The sequence below is a fragment of the Psittacula echo genome (assembly GCF_963264785.1).
Source record: "Psittacula echo genome assembly, chromosome: 4".
Classification (NCBI taxonomy): Eukaryota; Metazoa; Chordata; class Aves; order Psittaciformes; family Psittacidae; genus Psittacula; species Psittacula echo.
In genome coordinates this window covers 73,582,098-73,602,234 of record NC_137738.1, presented here as the reverse complement: position 1 = coordinate 73,602,234, position 20,137 = coordinate 73,582,098, and the positions used below count along the sequence as shown (strand labels likewise).

Here is a 20,137-nt window from a genome sequence, read left to right as displayed (position 1 = left end):
AACACTACTACCTTGCAGTGTGGTCAGACATAGGGACATGTGTGGGACTAGAGGAGAGCAGGAAACAGTTCAGTCCACACTGTTACAGAAACTAACCAATCTCTACTGTCAACTACTGGGTAATTTGACCAAGGTTAAATTGGCAAAAGGCAGTAAATTGACTTCACTAGAATGCTTCAAAGTAAAACAAGAAATTCAAGATTTTGTGGCAAAATAGGGGCTACACATCTGGGACTTCTGCATGTTCTAAGCAGGATTTGCTTCTAATTTTAATCTGAATTTGAGTCCAACATACGGGAGTCTTGGACTAGACAACCTAGCAGTGTTTTATGGACTTTTTTAACATAAATCATTACAGATGAACAATATAGCTTACCTTCAGGATACTTATTTGAATAACATTTAAAGGCATTTCACATTCAAATTCTCTTCTCAGCAATAGCTGGAAACTTTACAGTAATTCACAAAATACAAACTGCATATCATTTAACTCATGTGAATTACAACAGTGGCACACTGGTATTGTAAACCTCATGTCGACTGAAGCAGAAGATGCCTGGTTAAAGGGAACAGCTGAAACTCGAACACCTTCTTCCTATCAGTCTTTAAGATCAGGAAAAGACACTTCCTGTAAGTGTTGTGTCCATAGCCTTAACATCCATGTAACAACCACCTACCATTTTAAATAGCAGGAAACTAGAACCTGTCTGTGTTTAAAATGATAAGCTTTCAGCCTATCGGCAGCAAACATCTATTTGCAATCCCATTCATTTTTATGTTAATTCAGAGATTTGGAAATGCCACACAAACTGAAGTGTTAAGCTATAAGCAACACAGGTTTGAAAATTAACTGATCTTAAGTCTGGTATAATTCAGCTTCTGGATAAAACAAACCAAATTAAAAAATGATGTGAAAAGTACAGCCATGACAAAAACACTGCAGAGTTCATTTCAGAGGAGTTTCAGTTTTAACCTGTGAAGATGACTGGATTTCATCCATTCCCACAACTATCCTTGGGTGTCAGCATTAGATTCTGTTGTTCCTGTAGTATTTTATTACTTAGTTGAGCAGTGCAAGGAAACAATTTAGACAAAATGACGACTGAGGTGGGATGGCTAATATTCTACTGATCCATGTCTTAAAAAAAGGCTGAAATCAATTAATTATTTTATTATAGAAGCTCTGGGGAAAGGTCAATATGCAGATCATCATAGTTTGCCACACTTTCCTGGCAAAAGTATAGAACAGACCAGCCAGAAAGAAAGAGCTTTGCAACGCTGTAATTTTAACTGCTCTATTCATTTGGTTACTTCTGGAAACAAATTCATGATCTGAGGTCTTTCAGGAAGAAGAATCATAATCCACATAAGCAAAGTCACGGCAGCATATACTACTCCTTAGCATCAGCTATATTTTGGGGAGCTATCCTTGAATAATGATTACCAACCTGTTAAGTAAGCCCACTTAGCTACTGCTAAAGAGCTGATCCACTGCACCGTTACTAGTTATTTCCTCTGTACAGAAAACTTATCAAATGAAAAATGCAGCAACACTGGAATTTATTAAAACAATGTTGCAAAACAAATGAGAAGACTGGATTATTTTACTTTTAAAGATATACTTTGTTTTTATTCTTATTCTAAAACATAACTTACAGATGAGATATTACTTTTCCTCACTACAACGGATGTCTGATTTTCTAAAATTTATCAACACACTGAAGGCACCAACAAACAGCTCAATTTCTAACAAGATACATTCTGACACCCTTTAGGATTATTAAAAAGTTGAAAGAAAAAAAAAAATCAGTTGCAAGCATTAAACCTCTATGGGTTTTAGTTAATCTGTCCAGTATTTACACTAACATAAACCTAAAAAGATCTTGGAATAGCTAGAACACAAATTTTCACTCATTTAGTGCATCTATTCTCAAAAACATGTACCTAGCGACAGAAGTACTCACATCAAAGGCAAACTCAGCTTTATAGAAATCTGTGCAAAACATTCCCTGTCAAGAATGATAAATATGCAAGATTATTTTCATATTGCAATCCGTAGACACCCTCAGACTTAAACAGGAATTCCCTCCTGTGAAAGGGTATACACACCTCTTTGAAAATGAAGAAGTTGAGTAGAACCATTCCAAAGTTGTAAACAACCAACAGGAAACGTAACTGGAAGGGCTCTCTTGTCTTCATCCATTTGGGGCCCAGCCAGACAGTGAGGAGATAAATAGTGCTTATAGTCAGTGTTGGAAATGGAGACTGCATCAAGGGCCAGTCATCAACACGTTTGTCTGGGGGGGTGAAGCAAAGAGAAGGAGTCAAAAAGGGCTGAACAAAACATATTTCACCATCATTTTATGCATCGCATTTGTTAAGTTCAATTTGTTAAATTCTCTCCTGGAACAGCTGCATGAGACAGTAGAAAAACAATACACTCATTCTTTCTAGGAAGGTTAAAGAAAATAATTAAAAAACCCCCAACAAAACAAAACACAACACAATATTACATTAGCTTACACAGAGGTTCATAATGTCATGCAAATTCTGTTGCCCAGTTCTACAATCCAAAACAACAAAGCAAACAGAATCACATGAGCCCAAATACAAACCAACCCACTAATTCCCTAAAACCCGATTTTGCTTATGATGAACAGTGACTACAGCGGTAATGCAACCAAATATTCACCACCACTGCAAATGGAAGATACACAAACTTGGCAAATCTGATACAATTAATACCTTTTATTAGTTTAAAATTCTGCACTAGAAAGCCTTCTATTAATTTTATACAGATTGTATGATGCTAACCAAGCACCTTAGCTGTATGATGTAGGTCAGCCTCATGTTTCAGACAGAATACTAACAATGTTACTGGAACACAACTAAGAGTTTAAAGGGATGGTTCTAGTTAGAGTAATCTGTGGTGCCATATGGGACACAAAGATTTTTACCTCCAGTCTCCTGTCACTCACAGGATCCAGAGTTACACATATTCTAGGGCTCAGAATATGCTGTATTAAGTTCTGGATCTGTACCAAAAAAAAAACCAACCCCAAATAGACCACTTTCATCCTAATGAATCAGTGACATCTAAGATTAGAAGATGTCTCTGCTACAGAATCACAGAATCCCGAGGGTTGGAAGGGACCTCAAAAGATCATCTAGTCCAACCCCCCTGCAAGAGCAGGGTAACCTAGAGTACATCACACAGGAACTTGTCCAGCCAGGCCTTGAATATCTCCAATGTAGGAGACTCCACAACCCCCCTGGGCAACCTGTTCCAGAGCTCTGTCACTCTCACAGTAAAGAAGGTTTTCCTGATGTTCACATGGAACATCCTATGCTCCAGTTTACACCCATTACCCCTTGTCCTATCACTGGACATCACTGAGGAAAGCCTAGCTCCATCATCCTGACACTCACCCTTTACATATTTGTAAACATTGATGAGGTCACCCCTCAGTCTCCTCTTCTCCAAGCTAAAGAGACCCAGCTCCCTCAGCCTCTCCTCATAAGGGAGATGCTCCACTCCCTTAATCATCTTAGTTGCCCTGCGCTGGACTCTTTCAAGCAATTCCCTGTCCTTCTTGAACTGAGGGGCCCAGAACTGGACACAATATTCCAGATGCGGCCTCACCAAGGCAGAGTAGAGGGGGAGGAGAACCTCTCTTGACCTACTAACCACCCCCTTTCTAATGCACCCTAGGATACCATTGAATAGGGAAGGGAGAGACTATAGTGACACCTCCTTACTCAGTGTTTCCTCCCCCCCCTCCATATGAAGGTTAATGTATAGTTATAGTAAGAGACAAAAAGGTAACTAATCTATAACTATCAATACTTAAGATATGGCACAGCTGTACGATACTAACAGGATTATTTTCCAGATGCTTAGGCCAGTTGGAGTTAAGATGGAAATTGCACCACAGGGCTCATTGGGAACCTCAGACATCTAGAACACCTGCTTCAGTCACTTGTGGGCAAATTCAAAATAGCAGTGCAGTTGCACAAAGACTTACCTAGAGGAAAAATTTCTTTTGGAGAACTATAACCCAAATACAGTGAAAAAAACCCTCTAGCATAAATTAATTCCTGTTCCCAGATGCACTAACAGGTTAGAAAGCCCTTTTCATCTACAAAATAAGTAACTCTGTTGCAATGAGGAAAGTACAAAACAGTACTGCCATTACTCCTCCTCCACTTCTTTCTCGTTTCCTTAGCTGCCCTTAAGATCACAAATTAGAACCTCATTTTAGAAGCAGATTTCATGAGACTCTCTATTTCTAATGAACAGCACATATCACAATATACAGAAAGATATACAGTGTGCAAGGCACTAACTCTTGCTCAGATACTTGATCTGCACACTGCAAAGCAAGGTGCTAGGAGGCCTAAAAAGAACTGGAAAAGGAGAAAGAGAAATCAGCCTAGCTGCTTCCATTACGGCTATTAATATCAGAAGAGGGAAGTCATCCTAATGCATGGAAACCTCCACAAAGGCTTGCACAGCCAGGATGACAGGAGTCACCCCTGCGACCACAGCCACCAGCAGAAACCAAGGGTGAGATAGGGCAAGAAGTAGAGAGAAGCAGCAAAAAAAGTCAGATAGATCGGCTGTAGAAACACAGGCATTGAAACAGAACTGAAGAAAGAGAGAGAAGACAGCTAACTCTTACTTTTCAACAAGTTCTTGGAACAAACACTTCTATTACAATTTAACATACTGTCTGTAAAACATGAGAACATTCACTTTATGCTACAGTACAGCGTCTTGGGATGTAAAGGAACAGCCCAATTTTCCAGACATCACAGAATACTACTATGGAAGCTGACATCACACTGCTGAACTGCACTGTTATCTTCCTTACATTTTAGTTCCTGGTTGCTTTTAGCTCTACCAATCTGAATTTGAAAATAATACACCACTTAGGAGACAAGAGAACTGGAGAACCTCATCATCCACCTGTAACAAAGTAATGGGTAAAGACTCACCTACACTAAGCAAACAGAATGGTGTCACTTCAGACACTGTAGTGTGCAAAGAGTTAAGAGTATGTGAGGCAAGAGATCCACTTACTTCCCAAACACTCTTGCACTAAACAATATAAAGAGGCAAGGCCATGTAAGAGAATCTACCTTCTATTTTCTAACCCAGCATTTTATGGTATCCTGAATGCTAAAGTGACAATATGAAAAATATGAAAAGGGAAGACGATTAGAATTTTGCCCAGTAGCTGAATGTTACCACTCACTGCTGAAAGTAGGAAGCTATGACCTATTCCAGATTTCTTTTTGTGGCAGAAGACAAAGATTTCTAGGGGGAAGAACAAAAATTCACTAGCGGGTGAAAGAAAAGACAAACGGACAACTTTCATGAAAGCCCAGCTGCAAGTGGGCTTTGCTCACACTTCATCAGAACTGTAAACAATTAATTCATCTACTTTCCACAAATACTACAAATAGAAGAACTGGGGAAAACCAAGAGATGTATTTAATTGACTCTGACAACAAGATAAGAGCATCTGAGCAGCTGCCATTGCACTTCTATACCTGTATCATGGTTTCAGTGAGCCACCACATCTCAGAGACAAATCTTAAAGTATTTGCAAGAAAAACATAGCTTACTGATACAGACCACATAACACTGCCCAGGGAAATTATCTGTCTGGGACTTGGAGGACCTGACCCCTCCTAGGGCAATTAATTACACTTTGAACTCAGAATGCCTGTATGAGAGGGAATGTAGTAGGCAATTCAGTTCTGGAGTACATCCTGGCCAAAAGCATATCAATAGTCAAAAAGTTTATTCTAATTCCTACTGTGCTAAAAACAACACATTGCATTTATTGTAAGGGCATTTAGGAGACTCTACACATGATTACTTTTTACTAATAGTGTGGCACCAGAAAACATGCCGCTATTCATCCCAAAATTCGCTAGATTTAGAAACTTGTTCATCACAAGATTTCACCTGGATAATGCAAAGTAACTTACTCAGTTCCAAATCAGTGTCATTCACTATTTTTACTGCACAGAAAGCATTACAAAACCAATTTAATTTCAGCTTACCAGGTAAGCCTGCTTGTCCATGGTCTACACAGAAAACACAGTTAAATGCAGACCCTTGTTCCAAACTTTTTTTCAGATACCCTCTTTCAAAGCAAGACAAATTCACTCTCAAGTCATCTGCTTAAGTGACAAACCTCCCAGGCTACTCCAATACCCTCATCCCTGCCATTCCCAACCCTGTTCTAGCAAAAACAGCGTAATTTTGTGTTCTCTTTACTAGCTGGAGCTGATGAACACAAATGATTTCTACAAATTATAGAAAACTGTGATAGCTTAAGGGGACATATGAGTGTATCAAATCCTGCAGTACTTTGCATGCAATAGGTACATTATTACCTGAAAGGTGGAATAAGCTTGAAATAAAATGGCCAGATCCCCAAATTAAAAAATCCCTCCAACTGCTTTGAAGCAAAATGACCAGTGCCTTTACCTGATTAGAATTGACAGAGACTGAATCTTTCAGGAGATTAATGTGTTTGTCTTTCAAATCCTAAGACCCAGATTCTAATTCAACCCCAAAGAAAATGTCTGTTGTGATAGCACAAACTGCAGTACAGTGTCTTCTTTTTTGAAAAGGTGGGAGAAGTTTCACAACAAACATTTGAGGTTGCAGTCAATAGTAAATGTGAATCTAGAGTAGAATAAGGCATCTGCTAACATGCTCCTACTAGAAAATTACTGTTATGTAAGGGAAGAATATGAAATAGTTATATACACAAGGTTTTCCTGTCATTTTGTGTATATACATTTCAAAGTTTCACATTGCAAAGACAGGAAAGAGAAAAACACCTATATTATATATATATATATAAATGATAAATAATTTTAATGCCCTGAAGCACCTACCCTTGCAGGACTTAATTCTTCACGTGGGGCATTTAACAGGAAACACATGAACTCCTCAGATTTCTTCTTCCAAAGAAAGAAGAGCAGGACCAGTGAAAAGGACTGAATATCCTATCTGGTAATGTCCAAAGAGGGCATAATTAACCTACACTGAAATACGGAAGGCAAATGAAGATAAATTTTGGTAAGTAAGGCTGCACTGATGGTATGTTTCACAGAAGTTTATTGTGTTTTTTAACTATAGATCACCATGTATTAACATGCAAATACTTCTGTTTAATGTGGTTCAGCATTTTCTTTCCAGTAGAGAGAATCTGAGATGTTACATTTCCTATGTATTACTGAGCCTATGATTTTTTTTTTTAATTTCCTCAAGTACAAACTTTAAAAATAAGCAAACAGATGCATAGCACAGTTGTTGCTACATTCATCAGAAGAAATCCTCAAACAGTATAATAGTGATGATCTCTGCTTTTAAGATTAGTTTTAAAGAAAAAATTACATAACTAAAATATATGACCTGTGAAATTACCTGCATTTCAGATCAAGATCAGATTCAAAATCAATACTTAGTCTTTATTTTTACTTTAACAAGGTATGTATTCCTTGGCTATAAGGTCGTTACTCACTAATTTATCTGGAGAGTCTTTCAAAGTTATTAATAGCTATTGATACTATTCTCAGCGCAAAGACACTTACAGTGCCAATCCAGCACATCCATCTGTCCAATTACATTTCTAAAGACACTGCAGAAATGATGGTGACTGTTTAAAAGTGGTTGTTAATAGTGAGAGCTCTCTGCAGATCACACTGTTTATTTTAAAAAGAAGTGCTCTCAAAGCCTCATCTCAACTTAAAGATTTTTTTAAGTGAGAGAAATTTTAATTCCAAAATATAAGGAAGGCAAACCAGTGCTATCTAACTGGAAGACTGTTTTATGAACCTGTCCTGGGTTCAGCTGTAACAGTTATTTTTCTCCTTCGTAGTAGCTGGTGCAGTCCATGACAAAACTACACTAGTTTAATTGTCTAAGAATCTCCTACATCTTGTTAGCTCCACTAGCACTATAATGGAAGGATATTATAATATGAAAACATGTATCATAGAAGAAAATGTGTGAGAAACAACATCACACACTTTAAATGTTTAGAAAGCTTCATATCAGATTCTTTTGCAGTATTTTAGTGCCTCTCCCTGCCCTTTCTCTTTCTGCTTACCGGTTAATATTCTATACAACATACTTCTCTTTCTGCATTTTTATCAGAAATATTGGCTCAGTCCTGCAAATATTTACAGGTGCATAAGATCCACTGTAGCTATACCACCATTGCAGACTGGCTCAGTTGAAAGCAAATGCGAATAAGCATCTCCATTAGACCCTAGGCTTTAAAACTAAATAAAACAATGCATGAGAATTTGCTACCAGTTTGTAGATTCCAAGAAAAAGCTCAGTCACTGACTAACTGAACCTTTAGAACATACAAATAGAACAAAAGCAGAAGCTATAAACCAGTACACAACTAGTTGCATGGGCTGCACAACTTGCAGCTGAAGATTTTGAGAAGTACCATAGCAGAGTCAAAATTGAAAAGCCATACATCTTTGGATTGAATACCTACAGATTTTTAAGTTTTCTATTCACTTATTACAATTTTGCTAGGGCAGTTTATATGGCCCCAAATGAATGATACTTTTAAATGTCTCCAATATTTGAATTAACTTGTTTGCTCTGATGTTTCATTGCACTTTGAGTATTCTTGCACATATTGCACTCTAATCCTCAATTATCACAGTTTACCAAGTTTATGAGAAATCTTACAATAGAGGACTGAAGCTACAGCATGAGCTAAAATAATAGGCCTATAACCTCACTTCCGTTTCAATCAGAAGTCTATCTCCTCCTAGGAGGGACTGTGCAGGCAGATTGCTGCAGGAAAGCAAAAGGATTGGTACACAAGGAATGTCCAGTTTATGCTTCTTTCTCACCTTTATCTCTTCTATCATACTTGGCAATGTCTGCAGTCTGTGGGTATTTCTAAGAAGTCTGACAGGGTCAAAGATTCCCATACCTAACTGGGGAACATTGCAATAATCTACAAAACAAAGGCCATGGAACTTCCCTTAACCAGTTCTAGCTAAGAGATCTTCCTTACAAGAATTACTCATTTTACTATAGGACACATCTTTTCAGATGCAGAAAATCCAGCAGAATACGTAACAGCTTACTGTAAAGTGTTACCTAGACCCACTGGATAAATTTGCTCCCTAAATCAAGGAATAAGGATTAAACTTTAATCAATTTGTGATAATTTTCTCTGCTAGACTGAAGACCTATCTTTTATCCTTATTCTTTCTCTAGATATTCTACAAACAGTTAAATTAGCCTTGAACTTGTTTGACAAGGAAAATTAACTATACCAATCAAGTACCTGACAATTTCCCTCACAGAAAATTCTGTATTACCACAATGATGTCATATCATCAGTGGTAGTTACTGATTGGCAAGATCAGAAAGAGGCGTGAATGTTATGGGTAATGCTAAGGATGACATGCACATGATGCTATATACGCACAAAAGTTTCCAAAATCTAGCACAGAAAAGCACAAAAGCTGGTCTGATCTAAGCATTTTCTTTTTTTTTTTTTTTTTTTTTTTTTTTTTAATACAGAACAGCACAAGGAAAACACATTTACTTTGACCTTCAGCAATGAATGGAAATATCTGAGTTAAGTATTTTGTCAATCCTCAAATTAAAGCTGATCCTTGGCCTTAACTAGCCAAAACCAAACTAGTTTGTTTGGATCAATAACAGGAGACATCAAAATTTTATGACAAAGCATTGTCATTTTAACAAGTTATGAAACACCAAGATAAGATGCAATATTTAGTCTCGAGCACAGTGAATAATGAAAGCATATACTCTGAAAAACAGAACTAACCCTACAGATTTTAAAAGTTTGCAGATGAAACTGAACAGATCCTGCTGCACTCAGAAATGAGATGCCAGCTCCAAGGAACTACAGACAAGACTAACAGGTACTGCCTATAACCAACTGTGGCTTTGTTTTAAATGTCAGGGCTTTGTAATTAGCTGTTTATTGACTAAACAACATATGCAACATAAAATCAAAATACCACACAGCTAAGAACATCCCCTACAGCTAATAAACACCTGTGTAAAATGCATGTGTTTCATAAACTCCCATTAAAGTAACGGGAATGCCTAATCCCAATTTGCCGCTAAGAGGTCTGATTTATTTTAACTAGTATTCCTGTTATTCTAACTAGCATTCCAGTCTTCCTGGGACTCCCATCATTCAGTCATTGATACTATATTGTCTTTGTGCCTGTACACAGCAATTCAATTCAGGATACACTTGTTTCAAGACAAGGATAATAATGAAATTATTACGAAGTTCAGGAGCCATTTCAATTCACCACCTAGTCTCAGGATTTTCAAGTCTAAGAGACCACCTCATTCAAGTTATTTTTTATTTACTTCCTCTGTTGATCATAATTATTTGTGAGGACAATGCAAACACTCTGCTTCACGGAACAGTAAAAGTATAATCCTCACTGAAGCTTACAAAAGATTTGCAAGGTAATATGCCCTTCAGGCTCGTAGCATTCTTCCATTTGTCAGATCTTACTTTTCCAAGCAGCACAGAAGTAAGATGAATTCCCAGTCCAATGAAACCTACCTGCCTTTGCTTAAATGTTACAAGTTATGGAGTAAACAGGTAAGCAGAACAGATAAACAAGCAAAAAAAACCTCAAAAGCCATGGGATGCACTTCTATGAACCAGCTGCAGTAATATGTGATCCAGCCCATGCCTTCGTATTTCTTTAGAAAGAAAAGTGCTCCATAAAATACACTTCAACAAACTTTCTCCTATAGTGTTTTCTTTATTGAAACTTTTGTTCAAACTTTTGTGGTCTTAGCCAAAACTGTATCTGTAAGCTCAGACTGGAGGCATCATTACTTCCCCAAAAAGCAGAGGGTTTTGGTATGACGAAAATAATTGTAGGGGTATCAGTAAGCAGTAATGCAAACACAGGACTTATGCACATTCAACGTCGCAACAACAGATTAGATTACTGGCCCATCTAGTACCATTCAGGGTTTTATAATGCTGAAGCAGGTGACCACAAAATAAATCTTCTCAAAGCTAACATTCTTGAAAAATGTGGAGGATTATTAATAAGTTTAATAAGGCAAGGCCTTATTCTCTGTAGAGATGTGTTACACACTCAGCATACATGGGACAGCAAGTTCAGCACAGATATATGTCTTCTAATGTGCTAACACAGCTGAAGGATACGAATGCCTAACTACATAGCAAGTGTAAACCACTTATATTGCTGTTCTCCTAACAGGATGATTTGGGGTTGCAGATGAACATTTAGAGACTCCTAGATGAGCGATTAAACAAGTATGAAAACCAGCAATGAAAACTGAAATCCACCTAAAAATAATATACCAGAAAGTTACTTCAGAACATCTGCACGGAGCTGCACAGAAATCTCTGATAACTACCTGTTTTTTTCTGATTGTACCAGCATGAGGATGCTGCTCATCAATTTGGTTTTACAGAAAGATGAAGTGGGATTTCTGTTACTTCTGTTTCGAGTGAAAACTACAAAAGGAGTTATTGAAATATATTTGTTCCTATGTAAAGTTCAGAGGCAGAAGTAAAATTTACTGTTGTAAGGTACATTAGGTCTTCTTGTAGCTTAACACAAGTACATCAGACAAAGCCTCCACAGAAAAATAACCACCACAAAACATTTAGAACTTAATTCCTCAATGTGCCTTCAACATCATAACAAATGGCAAATCTGGTGGGGTAGGGAGTATGACAAAAAACAAACACAACAACAAAAAAAAACAAAAACAAACAAACAAACAAACAAACAAAAAAAAAGACTACTTTTGAAATGTTGATTTTCAAAACATGAACTGAATGAGAAAATGTTCTTTGCCCCCAAAGATGACCAGAATAATCAGTGCCTGAATCTTTCACTCACTAGGCATACAGAAGCAAAATCATCAGTTTGGCAGCTAGATAATGCCATACCCTAATGAATGCTACAATTACATCTCTTCACTTCTACAGTCGTGTTACCTTTCATGGTAACATATGGCTCCTATACCTACGCTTCTCCAATGGTTTCTGCATTCTCACTCTTGAGCAAAAACTCATGGATCACTGAAAACAAGTTAGACAGAACAGGAGAAAAACTAGCCTAAATATGAAAACACTTTGGGGTACTCCATAAGTAAGTATTTCTATCGGGCACATCTGTTCTTGGTAAACCACTAAATACTAAATGCAAACCCAGACAATATTAAGTCTCATACTTACAGCCCAGCTAGTCAATTAAGCACCTCTATTTCCTTTTTTTTTTCTTCCCCATTTACAGTATCTTAAACCATTTAAAAACAAGGTGTTACAAAGATGCTCTAAGGGTAGAAGGACCTAAAATTTTGTCTTAACACAAAAAGTGAAAGAAATGGGTTACAAATTCCCTTCTTCCAGCAACACTGTGAGCATTCAGAAAGCAATAAAACAATCTCTCATACTTGCTATAACTAGGAGAGGGAACAAGGAGATGGTAAGTAAAAACACCATGGACAAGCACGCAATCTGAAACATAACTACAAGAGCAGGAAGAAGACACTTTTGAGATACTGCACAAAGTGATAAGAGGAATAAGAAAGTGGAAATAAAACAACTAGTCAGAAGTCCACGATTATGCTGAAACTGAGGAATACACGTGGAAGATGAATAGATGGAGTGAAACTAGGGAAGAATCTCATGGTACAAGCAGATACAATGCCACAGAGAGAGAGAACACTCCGGGGCAGGAGTTAATGATCAAACCACTGAAATTATTCAAGTACATGAAGAAAGGATTTGAGTTGCAGGCACATAAGCGAGTTAACCTGACACAACCAAGAGCAGTTAATGCCCACAGACGTGCCATTATCTTTCATCAAATGCAAACCAGATTTATGTAACTTATTCCCCCTCACCTTCCATGAGACAAAGGCAAACTAGCTCACGCTTATCTTGAGATCCAAGCACACACAATGGAAGTTAATACAATATTGCATTCAATTCATCTCTAGGCTTGCCTTGGAGCTACTTACTGCTTTACCTACAGTCTAGGGTGCAGTCCTGAAAATCCTCACAGAGCTGACACCTAAGTCTCAGCAGATCTTGATTTCAGAGCTGCCTTAATTTATGTCCTTAAAATGCCACAAGACCTTGAAGTCCATACACTCAGAAGCACTTGAGTCTTTACAACACTGAGCACAGTTGTCCTCACCTGCCACCTAAGCAAGACCCAGAAGCCATGTATCCCACATCTACATCTTCCTAAAGCAAGGGTCAGTCAAGATAGTCCTTCACACAGGAGTTCCTTATGAAATGGAATGGTAGCTTCAAGCTTGTTTTCGAATACAGCCTGAGAAAGCAAAGTCCTGTCATATAACAGTTTGCTATCAGAGTAGCCCTACTTCATGGACCTGATCTGCCCCTAAAAGCCCACTGTCCCAACTTCTGTGCTCCAGCCACACTCCACTCACACCAACACTCTTCAAAAAAGCCAAAATTCTCATTCTTTTTATGACAAATTATTTTTAGCTAAACAAACTCTTATTTACCTCCACTTTTTCAGGACATTCATGTTTAGCCCCATTTGCCTTACCTCAAAAACTCTTCAGTACACACAGCCTTCCCCCCAACTCCCAGTCCTGCATCCTAGCAAATTCTTCCTCCAAAAGTTCTCTCACAGTTGAAGCCTTTTCATTCACTCACCTTTTATTTAAGTGCTCCCTTAATCCTTTCCTTGTGAATAGAGTAACTCCAAAAACCTGCCTGGACTGGCAAAGGAAAAAGCAGAGTCAAGCCTCACGCACTCCTCATGGCTCCTGATCTCGAAGACTTTAAAAGGAACTACATTCGATGTTTCCTAAATCTTCCTCTACCGACCATCCTTATGAAACCTTTGATAACCTTTCCTGGTTGCACAAGAGAGTAAGCAGGAAATGAATTGAATGCAACCTCTTCTTGTCTTCCATAGCTATAACCACAGCCCTGCTACATGTCTCTTCACCCCAAGCACAGCATAAATACAGAATGACTACCACGATCAACTTCTACTCATGTTTCTCCAACTAGAGATCTAAGAACAACTGCTAAACCACTGTGCTCAATTTACCATAATCAGTGCAGTCCCCAGGAAGAATGCTTCTGCTTCATGCCACAACTATTTCAACTGCTCAAGAATCCTTCACCTTTTGTTGTAGTATGTGGCTCCAAGACCACATGCTGATTTGCACCTCACTAATGGCATGCAGCCTGAGCTGAGAAACATGATCTGCAAGAACTCTACTACAGTAATTTTAAACATCTATTAATTTGGCCGCCTGCAGTAGGTAGTAGAGTAATGCAATCAGCTTGGTTAAATTCTGTATAAAGTAGTTTTGCAACCTTGCTCCATGGAATCTACCTTAAGAATATTAGTAATATCTTACTTTCTCCAAAGATTTCAGGATGTGCTATCTACACAGCCTTAAAAAGAATTTTCAGAAGTTATGTTCTTGCCATGTTGTCCAAACATTTCCTTTTGCTTCTGGAACATGCTGATTAGTGTTCACATAGAAGTTCATATCACATTCTTGCTGGTGCTCTTTGAAGACTTTCCATGATGAGAGTTGCACGTGATCACCTACAACTCCATCATTTTAGAAAAGAGTCATCCATCCACAACTCGGCTCCTCGACGGTAGCATTGGCTTTGCTTCAGACTTCTCCCTCAGACTTGAGTTGAAGCCTGATGATCAAAAAAAAATCTCTAAGTAGACATTTCTACTTCAGTACTGTACTTTCCAGACAACGTCTCCACTGCCAAAGGTGCTTGGTATCTGTTCTGATTATGTCTTTTGAGTTCCACAGTCTGATAAAAATCTTCTGGTGATGAAATGTGGGTAGAATTTCCCTTAAACACTCAGCAAACTGTCTTCAATACCAAAAGCTGCTTTTTCTTCACTAACAAAGTCCTTTCCTCCACTAGCAGGCAGTTAAGGGGGATGCTTAATGAAATAAGTGAAGTTGGATGCTCGTAGTGCTCTATGTGGTTGAGCATAGACCCATAATCTAGCCTTTAACATTCTTCCGTAATAAGTTTCTCCAAGTGCTGCTTCTACCTCAGGTTTTCTGCCACAAGACAGCCTAACCCAGTTACACTAGCTTCCCTGTTTTCTGGTGTGTTTCTTCCTGTCTAATCCTCGTGCTTTACCCAGATGTGGTCAGATCAAACCAGATCAAAACCAATTTTCTTCTCGAGGGACCAGTTTATCTGCAAGACAGGCATCATGCCAAATCATCAAGTCTGATGTTCAGCCAGCCCTCCGGAAACTTAGGAACACATTCTGATTTGTTTCTGTGAAACAGACTTCATGAACCTTTGTCTCACCTTTCGTTCTCTCTTCCCATCGTCACCCTCAGAAGAACTTTCATCTGGATTCTATTTGCCTCCAGCTTTGGCACAAATCCTCAAATACAAGGTAGTACTTGCACTCAGACTGTTCTGCTAACCACCCCAACGAACTTTCTTCAAGGATAAAAATTTAGGATCCTTTGACCACATTTTGTTTCTTCTTCCCTCCTTTGTTTTCCCATGCAGAAATCACATGTCTGCTTCTATTACTGTTTCCTGGACTGAAAAAGAAACTGAACCTAAATTTCTTAACCATTCTTAACTTAGTCTCAAGATCTTCTGGGCAAAAACTTTTATGGCAATTTGAGTTCTCATGGAAGCTGCTCCACTGATTCACTTTTAAAGAGAGCAGACGTAAGTTTCCCCTCTTCCCCATCCTCATTGCCTTATACTTCTGACCCAACTGATAAAAGCTATGACTGACATGGCTCCTGAAAAAAATGCTACTTCGAAGACTATTCTACCACTAAAGTGAAAGTTTGCATCTTTCTCCTCTCTCCTTTCCTCCTGATGGAAAAAGTCTGTAATCTTATTAACTGCAACAGCTGCAAATAGTTGCTGTTCCAAAGCAGTCCCACATGGCTGGGGATGGCCCTGCTTCCTTTTAACTTGGAGGTCCAAGAACACCTATTCTCACCCGAAGTCTGTAAAGCCTTTGTTTTTTTTAGCTAAATACATTCAAATTAACTAGTTCCTCTACAATAACTCTTTTCAATACAGCATTTCACAAACCTTTCCTTTTAAAGCCACAGCCTCCTAGTCCCCCTCCTCAATTGCAAATGTCTCTTCACCCCCATGTTTTGCGATTTCCACATTCTTCTTTCCTGGATTGTATCCTGAGTTATTCATCTTAATAGTTCCCCTGGACTCAGCCTGGAACCTCCCTTTAAGTCACTTGTTCAGTCATCTAATCATGCCCTTAATCCTTTCTGGCAGATCTAACCCAAATCAGCTATGCAAGCTCAGAGAAAGAAGGAAGCACTGCCTTACCTATTACACGTAAGTGGTCCCATGCCCTTACAGAAATAATGGCATGGAATTCCTTGATCATGTTTTCTCATAGGAACTGTTCCATCGACCACCTTTTGTTCTCCTGATGACCACTAAGACCATATTTTTGTCCTTCTGTCTCTCCATGAAATGTATGGATTCCTAAATGCTTTCCTTCAGCCTTTTCAGGTGAATATATGGTTACAATGGATATCAGGCTTTCATGAAAGGGGTAGTCAAAAAAAGGTAGTCAAGGAAGGAGAGGAAAAAAAAAAGTAATTTTTCAACAAATTAACATGTAAAATATTAAGCTAAGGCTGAAAATATATTTGATAATACATATGTGGAAAAAGTAACGGAATACTGTTATTATACCCAAACTCAAAAGTTAAAAAAATAAAACGACAAAAAAAATCAGCTTTAGATAGCATGCTTAATGATACAAAAATTGCGTTATCATTAAAAAAAAATAAACGACCCAGTTAGGCTCATCAGATACTCAAGTCTTTTGGGGTTCTTTTTGGTCTCAGAAATGGTTGGTTGCTATTTAAACAGCATACAGCAGGGGAGGAAAAAGACTGAATCTTTACAGAACCAAAATAAAGCATCACAAGACTCAGTGGGACGTTCTGGCACAGTTCTACACAAGTTTCATCATAGGAGCACAGAGTAGCAATAGAAAACACCTACCAGCAGGACCATTCTGCTGAATACAGAGAACAGGGCTAAAGACAGACATGGGTGTCCAATAAAAAATTGAAGGGAGAACTGGAGAGAATGAGTAAATTTGGGTTTATATGAATGAGAAGGTTTTGTGTAGAGCTGTAGTGGGAATAAAGTTTCTTCACATTTTATTGTGTAATTTTGCTGTGTAGTAGTGTTTCAGTATGATTTATTGTGTAATGCTATTGCATGGCATCATTTGTTGAGCAACTTTGCTGCGTGGTATAGTTTTTTATTTAATGATATTGAACATTAGGCAATGGTCTTGCACACCATAATTTGTGTTTTCTGTTGAGCAATATCACTGCCATAGTTCTTGACACAAAGCTGAATTGCATGAGTTCAGGATTTTAACATATATTCACTCAGAGATGGCAAACAGACTATTTTTTTCTGAATGAAGACACATGCAGAAATGCAGTAAACTGAGCAGGTATTTAAGCAGAACTTAGAACTTAAGATATGATTTCATTAAATAGCAACACAGCACTGCCTCAGAAATCTACCTTGTAACTTTTGTGTGATGTTTTCCATATCTGTACTTGACTGTAACAACTACAGGAGGACCTTGGTTTACATACTACTGGGTATAAATACGGACAGTAACATGCTTTTGATGCAACCTAAGTTCTACCCAAAACTATTCTTGCAGGAACCTACTGAAATGCAGAACCTGAACAAGAAACTCTCCACGTCTTATGCAAAACGCAACTGATAACACAGGATTCCACTGTAATGAAGTGAACAGTAACACTACTGAACTTAGAGCAAAAGTTCAAAATTATGCATAAGTATATTAGTAAAAGACTTGAGCATATTTTAGATGCCATCATAGTATCATCCTACTATTGTGTAACATTCTCCAAAGAAGCAGGATGAAGAAATAAGTTTGTTCTATATGTAGTACTAATGCAACTTACTTATCTTTACATTCCTTACATAAACTTGTCTTTTCATCCCTCTTTTTCTTCTCTAATCATTTTTGCCTACAACAAATGCTGTCTATATACAAACTTAAATAACACGTTTGAAGTTCTGGACATATATCAGAACTTGAAGTCTTTTTCCAGACAAATCAAGTGATACATAAGGATATCAACTCTTTACACACACCTACTTTTATATCCATCTGAAAATGCTACTGACTGGCTACAACAGCATCTTTTCATGCATTACCTGTCAGTCTATGACCAATCGTATGTTGCAAGAGGCAGAGAAAGAGAGCAAACACTGGTAGATTACATTGCAGTGCTGCTGCAAGCATTTTATTTCACCTCGTATCCTGGCAGGTTTGAAATACAGAAGAAAAAAAATACGCACACAGGCTTATTTTTCATAATATGGCAAAAACTAGAAGATAAGCTGGGAAGGCAAATTGTGGAGAAAAGTGAACTCCATCTATACCATAAGATTAATTTATTATCTGACAGATGGCAGAAGGGAGGGGGGTGGAAAAGACTGCCAATGCAGTGAGATTCCTGCGTCTATCGAAGGCCCTACATTCTCACTTATCATACTACCACGAAATATGTTCACAGTTACATTCACTCCGGAGTTCTGCTCCATGTACTTCTAGGTTTAAATCAAAAGAGCCTACACCTCATCACTGTGTGGGCAACTGAAATCCTAAGAACACATCCAGAGAAGCGATTCTTCTGTCAGTTGCTCGCGGCTACTCACAACAGTGACTATGAAAGCTGCGACTCTACCCCACTTGTTTCGTTTGACTAGGGAGAGAGCCATTCATGCTGACCAACACTGTCAGAGCCACTGGTCATCACACAGCATCGTAGCAAGTTAGCATCTCATTTGCTGTCCCAGCGCTGAGAGCTGCTTTTTCACATTTCTCCATATTTCAAGACATTCCTTCAGCATCTTCCACACAGCAGCCGTGGGGTGCCAATACATAAACGGAGCATATTGAAAAAGGAAAACAGCAGAACCGACCCAACCACACTTAATATAAAAGAAAGGCGTCTGCATTCACGGTAACAACCATTTCCTCATTTAGTTTGCTGAGCTCCACGCGATGCTGTCACAGGACTCCCACCTGCCACAGAAGCCAAAGGCTGTCTGAGCTCCAGCGGGAATTATCAGAGGGCCTCGCTCACCCCCGACATGGGACTCCCGTATGAGCACCCCAAGGCACGCTGCAAAGAGGGAAAACCGAGGAGCGACGGCTCCGGGAAGCCCATTTCGCCATGTCCAGCCCGCAGGCGCCCGGGGGGACACCCTCACCTTGTCATGAAGAGATGCCCCGAGCACCCCGGGCCGTTACAAAGGATTAAGGAGATAAAACACACAAAGCACCAGAGCACACCCACAAGGACGAGAAGCTGGTGCGGAGAGGCCCGGCCGCCCGCCGCAGCCCCGGACCGGGGCCCTCCTGCCGCCTCAGCCCCCCTCGGAGCGCGCCGCGTCTCCCGGGAGACGGAGCCATTTTGAACCGCAGCGCCTCAGTGACAGCAGGGTGGGGGGCGCCAGGCACGGCGATGTTGATGATGGCGGGGCCGCACTGGCGCGTTACCTCTGATGCTCCAGGTCCAGCGGTAGAATTCGAGGGTGTCGTTCACCACGCTGGACACCAGGCCCATGGCGCGGGGGGGCTCGGCGGCGGCGGCACCCATGGTGAGCAGCAGCAGCAGCGGCGGAGCCGGCAGACCTGTCATCGGCGCGTGCGTCCGTGCCTCTGCGCCGGGGCTGCTGCTGCTGCTACCCTTCTACAGCCGGGGATGTGATTTAAATCTCTATCTCTCGGTATCTTCTCTCCAGACTCCGCCTCGCTCCCGTCACCTGCTCCCGCGCCCCGCGGGCAGGGAGGAGGGCGCGGAGGCGGGGAAGGGAGAGATGGAGGGAGGGAAGGACAGGCGGGAGGCAGAGGCCGCGGTGCCGCAGCACCGTGCGCGGTGCGGTGCGCTCGCGTCACGTTACCGCCCCCTCGCTGCCCGCCGGCGGCTGCCCGCCGGGTGCGCGTGGTCGCGCGCAGGCGCAGTGCG

The 20,137-nt window shown here is 39.7% G+C and overlaps 1 protein-coding gene across 1 annotated transcript in view; it reads right to left on the bottom strand.

Moving 5' to 3' along the window:
* The window catches only part of ELOVL4 (ELOVL fatty acid elongase 4), a gene marked incomplete at its 5' end in the record, with an annotated part of 30,992 nt that extends 11,224 nt beyond the window's left edge, over positions 1 to 19,768 (bottom strand). Inside the window, 2 exons of the mRNA XM_080614831.1 lie at positions 2,110 to 2,297; positions 19,669 to 19,768. Coding sequence (XP_080470957.1) covers positions 2,110 to 2,297; positions 19,669 to 19,768 — 288 coding nt within the window. The remainder of the gene's footprint in view (positions 1 to 2,109; positions 2,298 to 19,668) is intronic.
* Positions 19,769 to 20,137: the final 369 nt, after the last annotated feature.